The following is an 8241-nucleotide window of genomic DNA, read 5'->3' on the forward strand; positions in this document are numbered from 1 at the left end:
TGTTACTTCAACCCCTCCGATGGTTAAATGTTAGATAAAAGTAATAACCATTAGCTAATCTATAACTTTTAGTAAAAGAATTCTCCAAGGGTTAGAGACCGACACCAGTTTAATATTATAAAATAATCATTTTATTTTTATAATATTATAAAATGATAATTTTATCTTTTAATTCTATAATTTTCTATTAAAATAATCTCTAGAGGGGTTAGGGAGTGACACATGTTTAGTATTGTAAAATAATCATTTTATTTTTTTCAATATTATAAAATGATAATTTTAACCTTTAATTAAAATAATATATTAATTTTTAATAATAAAAAATTTAAAAATATATTAAAAGAATTTCTAAAGGATTTATACCTTGATGCCTGTCTAATATTATAAAATGGTTATTTTATTTTTTTAATATTATAAAATGATTATTTTATCTTTTAATAAAATAAAATAACCTAAAATGTTAAAAATAAAAATTTAAAAATATATTAAAATAATTCCCAAAAGGATTATATTTTGACACCTGTTTAACATCACAAATTACCATTTTGTCCCTTTCAACATTATAAAATGATCATCTTACCCTTTAACGAAAATAAAAAATAAAAAATACGAAAATTAAAAATCATATTTACAAATTTTAGAATCCCCAAAAGTATTATACTGTAACACCTATCAGTATTGTAAAATGACCATTTTACTTTTAATCAAAATTCAACAATTTGAAAGACCACCAAACATGCGTTTTGGAAGAAAAGAGAGAGAGAGAGAGAGAGAGAAAAAAAAAGAAGTTGTTGGGCAACGAAATGCATGGGATAAATACTAGTTATTATATAACTTTGCAAATGTGATAATTATCAACAGAGAGTTTGTTCTTAGAACTATCGCCATAATTATCCTAATAATGCAATGTAAAGAAAGAAATAAGTAATTTAAGTACTATCATTACTGCCAGTGAATTCTTGCAGATAGTTTAGTTATGCTTTGTATTTATACTTCATATTTGTATACTACTTCTTAGTTTATTTACGACTTATATTTATGCTTCATATTTGTATACTACATTTTGGCGCAGCTTCAAATTGCTTCAAAACATCAAAGCATTGTCTGTCTTTTTGAGTGCATTAGTATTAGTTATTATAACATGCTAATTTCAAAATGCATAAATTAAAGGGTTATCCCAATCATCTTCTTTTGAACAATGATTTAAAGAGGCCACGCTTACAAACCCATTTTCTCAAACAAAAATTATTGAAAGGAAGAAAAAAACATAACAAGATTCATGGACTTCATGGCAATTGGAGATAACAGTTTTCGCCCTCCCATGGCCGGGTTCCCTTGCATCTCTAACTCACCCACCTCCCCCTGAAAAAGGACCCGCTTCCCCTTATCTAACTCGCTTCTCATCGCATCCAAAATTTACTCTTGGCTGTCGAGGATTGGATCAGACCCAGTCGTATCCAATGATTCCTCTAAAATACTAAGTTGCCCGACCCACGTAGCTAAGTCCTTTTTATTTAAAAATGTTTTTATTTTAAATATATTTTAAAATAAAATAAAATAAAATAAAATAATTTTATTAATAAAATAATCTCACAAACCAACCGAGTTCGAAAATTTCTGCCCGAAAATTTTGTGAAAAAAAAAACCCTTTTATTTCCACACACCTAGATCAGATGATCACTTAATATATTAACTAGACATGGTTTTATTAGATTTCAACTAAACAGGGAGATGAGCACACGAGTGTGTTTATATTATGGACAAGGTCCACGTATTCCGTACTAGAGAACAATTTGGAAATAAAAAAACAATGAATAAACAAATTCTCTCCTTCGTGTATGCACATTGGCCATAAGTCACATGCAGATTTCAAAATTAAAACTACCTAAATTATCAATAAATCTACACATGCAAATGCAATAATATAAGGATTTCAAATTATGCTCGGGGATTAACTGATTCTGCCTTGTCATGGTGGAATCTCACCACAATGCATGTTATATTGTCCGCACTCCCTCGCCTGAAAGCAGTTTCTGTCAACTTTCTAGCGGCTTTCTCTGCTTCTTCTTCTGCTCTGCCAACCGAAACAGCATCCTGGAAACATGATTTGAACTTATAACAAGCAAACATGCAGATAAATATCCTAATAGTACAGGAGGTATTTCCAATGTTCTTGTTACTTGAGCATTGAAAGATCAACCAATCTAATCTTTATGGAACATCAAAACGGTAAAGCTCGTTTGAGCTGGTTTTGTCCCTTTTATTTTTCTTTCCCTTTCATCAGTTCAATTGTCCTGAATAACTAGTACTTTATTCTTAAACGTTGCTCAAAAACAAAACCAAGTGCATGCTTGATGTGTAGATGGATAATTAAGTGCAACAATGCACATCAGCACATTTGAACGCATATGTCAGAGAAAGTTTACCTCATTAGGCACTACATCCCATAATCCATCACTAGCAAGCACAAGCAAGTCAAACTCTTCATCTATCTCTTTATCCTGAGAAATAAACATTAAGAAATAGAAATTTCATTAATCCAATTTTCATAACCTACCATCATGAACTCAAATTCTATATGAATTGTGTTGTAGAATAATTTGTAGTCTGATCACCATAGATAACAGAAATCAAGGGATAGAAGAGGATGGAGCAAGAAAAAGTGGAATAAGGCAACGGCATTTACCATTACAGTCAAATTAAAAAACAACAATGAGCACATTTTTACTTCAATGTCTAATTCTAACACATTTGACTTTTGGATAGTTGTGGTCAATAAGGAATGATGAAAATAAAAAACATTTTCTCATGAGATGATGTTTTTCCTAAATGAGTCCCTACAATTAAACACAAGGCAATGCAATGGGAGAAAGTAATGGCAAAATTAAATGTAATGAGAGCAATTAAGATGATTAAAAATTACTAGCTTATTAACATATAATTTTGAGGATCACCTGGATCTCTGGTTCTGCAACAACAAATTGCTTCAACATGCGATTACCGAAAGCTCGAGACATAGCTAACACACCTCCTACCCTCCAAGTTCCTGATAACATGATCAACAAGAAATTTTCACCATAAACTTTCAGTTCTTCCGATTTAAGTACCAGAAATAAAGGAAAATAGTTATTTTGACTTCAATAAGACAAGCTACAATTGTTAACAGTTTTACCTGCCCACATAACCACCCCTCCAGCATTTTCGATTCTCTTCCGTTCATCAATTCTATTTGGTTTATGATCTTCGGAGAGAGGGATTGCTTTAAAAGGAAAAAGACGCTGCTTTTAGGAATCCCATTATAAGTTCAGAATTCTCAACATTTAATGTCAAGTGCAGGTTACTCTAATAAAGCCATAAGTGTCATATATAAGATATAACAGTCACTCAAAATGTAATATGCATTTCATATCATATACAGTTCATACTTATTAATGATTTAAGCATACCCAAGAGTAGTTTAAGATAATCCACCAAGTTTAAATACAAAATACCATGCTTTAACATGACTATTTATCTATATATAATAAATAAAGGACAACATAAAGAAAAACTCAAATGCTTTCAGAATATGGGGCCTGACCTTCTTCCCTTTACCGGGCCCTTTCCTCAAGCAATTTCATAAGAACCATCTCATGATAATCTTCAATTTATAGTATTTAAAAGCAAAATATGCTAATGCATATATTAATGCACTTCAAAGTAACATATTAATATGCAATAAAAAATGCATAGAATACCTTTTCCGGCCTTGGATATTATAGTCCTTGAGTCTCCAACATTGGCAACATATAGATGGTTACCAACCAACACTGCTGTTGAAGCAGTTGAACCATCGTCTCGATAAGTATCTCTTTCAGAATCCAAGAAATCGATATCAGTTTGTTGATATGTTTCACCTGCAAGCATACCCAATGAAACCAAAATGAATAACAGAGAATTCAAATGCGTTGACAATCATTTTATGTAGGACACAGCCCCATCCCTTGAAGACTCAGAACAAGAAAGAGATAAAAGTACTTGTAAATGCATGGATCCTTTATAAAGTGCAGACAACAAAGGATATGCAGCAATTTAAATGCTCCATAAACAGAGCACATCATCAGAGATCTTGAACGCACTTATGGCAAGTTTGGTGTCAGTCATGAACTGTGGATGCTTCATTAGGTTCTCAAAAAGGTGTTGCTTCAAATACTCAGCAGCACGAGAGCCACCATGCCCTGCGATTGCACATAATAGTGGTTAAATGGAGGAGCAAAAAGAACAGTCATTTCAGATATCAAAGACATCTTGCTCTCGAGAAATGTTACTTGTCATCCAAAAGCGCATCATCAGGATGACAGATAGTATACATGGTCGAAACTCAAATCATTCATCCAGAGGCACTATTGAGATATAAAACAAAAATAATACAGATTGATTGTCATAATATCATAATGATTTTCCTGATTTAAATGAAATCACAAGAGAGCTTAGACAGAGAATTTAAAAGTAGGTTTGTTTGACCCAGGCAACTTTGGATGCTTGCACCACAAATTAGTTGTAAGCATGTACCACTACACTATCCTACCACACATGTTTATATGGCTCATGCATAGACTATAAACCATGTACATATCATACCAACGATAAAACTCGTATTTTTAAGCATATGTTGCACTACCAGTATTCTGTTAGTGGAAACCAAGATCCAAGGAAAGGCTAGCCCCAAATTGTAGACTGAGTTCTTTGCTGATCATCATGTTAGATGGTGCCTTCTAAGTGTTTTTACAAAATGGGTTCCAGTATATATGTAATATTTTTAATTTCATATCCTTCCACAAGGCGAGAGACGATAAGAGAGAATCTAACCATCAAAGATTCCAAACATGCAGACTGCCTGCCCATTAATCTTGGAATTTTTAATATCATAGAAATCTTCCATGGTTGCTCTCTTTCCCCTGAAACTTGAATAGCCACAGCTTAATTTTCCATCTTCACTGCCAAATCAGACAAGAAACCTACCATGTAAGTGTGGTTTTAAATCTAAAGTTAATTAAAGCATCACATATACAAATAAAAAGACCTTGAAAATTTTAACACTCTTATAATCTAAATCAACAAATAAAATGCCATTCATGTATGAGAAGGAAAGGAATGATGATAGCACACAAAATGTAGAAATTCAAGTGAGTTGCATGGTTTACGTTAAGAACTTGAAGAGGATAATACTTGTGACAATGGAGATTTTGGAAAGTAAAAGAAATGAAAATGATTGTATTACAAGTCTTGCAGGTAAGAAACTATTCCTTCTTTCAGTCCTCCAATAATTGGGGAACCATTGTACGAAAGTAAAGACAAATAGATGAAAAGAAATTTACTAAAAAAGCCTATTTTGGTTATTTCACTATGAAACCAAGTGCAATTTTATGAGACTGTACTTACAATATCAACACATGTAAAATTGAAATTATTAAATCTCTCATATTACATAAATAGTCAGCAGCTTACGCTACCAACATAACATCTAGCTTTCCATGGTTAGGCAACACATTCATTGAACCGAACAAGCAAAGAAAATATCAAATCTGACTAAAAACACCAGCATAAAAGCAACTCCTAGCAACATTTATTCAGAAACAAAATCATATTTAAAAATTTAGAATCAACAACAACCATGTTTGGTTCTAAACAAATCATAACATTCACAAAAATTGGCTGTCCTTATTGTGTAATGTGCATGAAAAACAACTGTTTAAAACGGGTTAACTAATATTTACCTTTTCCACCGTCCGCTAACATATCCACCATCATCATCTTTCTCCAGAAACATATCCACAACGGGACCCTGGTTTGCTGTTGCACCTGAATGAACCATCATCCTAGCATTCGTCCGGAATTCACGATTCCACCAAAACTTTACTCCTCCAGCAGCGACATATAAATTCCTTCCAATACTTTGTAAATGCACCCTTTTCGGGGTTAATATTTTTCCTATATGCGCAGTTTGAACAATTATACTCCTGACACAACTGCTGCACACCATCTAAATTGGTCCACTGTTGGCTTTTTAATGCTAGATCTTCAAACCCACGAACAATGTTGCATACAAATATCAGAAACATTACAAAATTAAAAACAACCAAAGTGTTCTAACTTCGAAATTTAACTTTTGTATATAACAATATAATTATTCCTCCCTCTAAACAATTCTTAACTGGCCATTAAATCAAATAATAGACAAATTAACTCTTGTAATTCTCACAGGTTCAATATTTTCCAATAAAAATGAATACATTAATATCCATAAGAAGCAAAAATTATCATGATTGAGCTGAGATATCCACTTACAGTGGTAAGTTTAATCAGCATAAAAGGAAAGAAAAGAAAAATCGGAGAGGAGTCAAAATCTTACAGTTACTTTTCAAAGTAATCGCCTCATTTCTTAAGCTGATAAAAGATGCAACAGAGAGGGAATGAAAGAGGCAGCATTTTCGATCAAAGTTAAACGAAACTATACAAACAAAAAGGAATCTCTCGTTGAAAACTTTGGATAAAAGAACCGGATCGGATCAGGGGGAAACGGACAGCAACTATCGTGTCCTGGTTGGAACACTTGAGAGATCCGAATCTGAAGTTGAGGTTAGTAGAAATCGACAGTGTCGCTTAGTGTTTTCTCTCTCTAGAACAAAAAACTGAAAGGAGATTCTGAAACCGTACCGAGAGAAAAGGCATGGAAAAAGGTATGGCGATTTGAAGAAAGAGATATGGGAAGAGAGAGAGAGAGAGAACGTAGTGGAACGGAAAGAAAGAAACAGCTGGAAATTTTTGTGGCAGGGGTATAGAAAAAATAGGAAAAAATCAATTAAAATTGTAATATTGGGTTCGGTTTGTATTAATTTTTTCATATGGTTAGAATTAAATTTAAATATTAAATTTATATAATAGATTCAGATTTTATTTTAGATAAGTAAGTAGAAATAAAAATAATAAATTGAATTTAATTATATATTTTATTAGTTTTTATATATATTTTAAATTTTTATAAAATAAAATAATTATTTTATATTAAAATTTATTTAAATATATTTAAAATTATATTAAAATAATATATAAAAAATAAAAATTTAATAATTTAATAATTTAAAATTTTAAAAATTGATGAATCGAATTAAATTGTTAAAATTCAGTTTAAATAATAAAAAAATTTGATTTGAATTTGAATTGAATTTTAAAAATTTATAATTTTATATATTATTAAAAAGAAAATCTAAATGCTCTCTTGATTTTTTTTTCTATACGCTTATTATTTAAAAATTTTTTATAAGTAAAATTACTAAAAATTTTAAAGAGAAAAAATTTTCTTGGAAATGCATTTCCAAAAGTGTTAAAAACAAAATTTTATGAAACTTTACAAAAAATAATTTTTGTTAAAATTATTTGTAAATAATTGTAATAAAAAATTATTATTAAAAATCATAAATTTTAAAATTAATAAAAAGTTACTTTTATGTTTTTCATCTTAAAAAAAGAATAATATCTTATGAGAGCCTAATTAAATTAAAGATAAAATAACAAATATAATTTTTTTATAAATTTAAAATTTATCAATTTTTAATAAATATTTTTTATCAATTATTAAAATTTTATAATAACTTTAATTAAATTAAACTTTTTGTAGAAATCTCTCTATCTATTTATCATGATAAGTTTTTCAATTAACATATTAGATTTTGACAAAATTATATAGTATTTAGTAATATTACTTATACTACTTCTTTATTCATAAGCATGCAATGCTAGTAAAAAAAATCTTAAATTTCGAGTGAGTTTCAATTTTTTCAACACCTTTCCCAAAGGATCCCAAATTTGTATGAGGTTGATAACATGGCATTTGTGATTTTTTTTCCTACTTTTTTACTCACTAAAACATTATCAAAAAGTTCAGCAAGCATAAAATCATCATATTTAGGGATGTTAACTAAGTTCCTGATTTAACTCAATTGGTTATGCTCCCAACGACTTATTCCCTGAAGATCTTGCTTGCACTTTTAACAACCAAGTGAATAATTATTTTCATTAAGATTTAATGGTGCCTAATTAGCTCAAAAAAGCAAATGTCCCTTCTGTACCTTTAAAATCAAAACAGTAAAAGTAACATTTTAAATTAATTTTAAAATTTATGATTTTTTTAATAATAACTTTTTTCATTGCGCTATTTATAAATAATTTTAATAAAATTCTCTTTTTTTGTAATTTTTTTAT

The 8241-nt window shown here is 29.9% G+C and overlaps 1 protein-coding gene across 1 annotated transcript; it reads right to left on the bottom strand.

Moving 5' to 3' along the window:
• Positions 1–1681: 1681 nt before the first annotated feature.
• LOC111291002 (putative protein phosphatase 2C 76) lies at positions 1682–6797 on the bottom strand. Its single transcript, XM_022882530.2, has 9 exons — positions 6392–6797; positions 5757–6058; positions 4849–4976; positions 4119–4217; positions 3738–3896; positions 3173–3259; positions 2955–3046; positions 2427–2501; positions 1682–2094 (listed from the first exon to the last, which is right to left on the bottom strand). Exons 2-9 carry the CDS (start codon positions 6020–6022, stop codon positions 1939–1941), a joined length of 1062 nt encoding a protein of 353 aa, XP_022738265.1. The 5' UTR covers positions 6023–6058; positions 6392–6797; the 3' UTR covers positions 1682–1938.
• Between the last annotated feature and the right edge of the window lie 1444 nt (positions 6798–8241).

Source organism: Durio zibethinus, chromosome 11 (genome assembly GCF_047325235.1).
Source record: "Durio zibethinus cultivar Kanyao isolate XHJ-2024 chromosome 11, ASM4732523v1, whole genome shotgun sequence".
Classification (NCBI taxonomy): Eukaryota; Viridiplantae; Streptophyta; class Magnoliopsida; order Malvales; family Malvaceae; genus Durio; species Durio zibethinus.

Bases quoted from the DNA above. Each gene is read 5' to 3' on its own strand.
- LOC111291002 (XM_022882530.2), bottom strand. From the start codon at position 6,022: ATGGTGTGCAGCAGTTGTGTCAGGAGTATAATTGTTCAAACTGCGCAT. The intron at 3,897-4,118 runs GTGCGTTCAAGA...GTATGCTTGCAG, and splicing joins TGACACCAAACTTGCCATAA to GTGAAACATATCAACAAACT. The intron at 3,047-3,172 runs GTAAAACTGTTA...TCATGTTATCAG, and splicing joins AGGGGTGGTTATGTGGGCAG to GAACTTGGAGGGTAGGAGGT.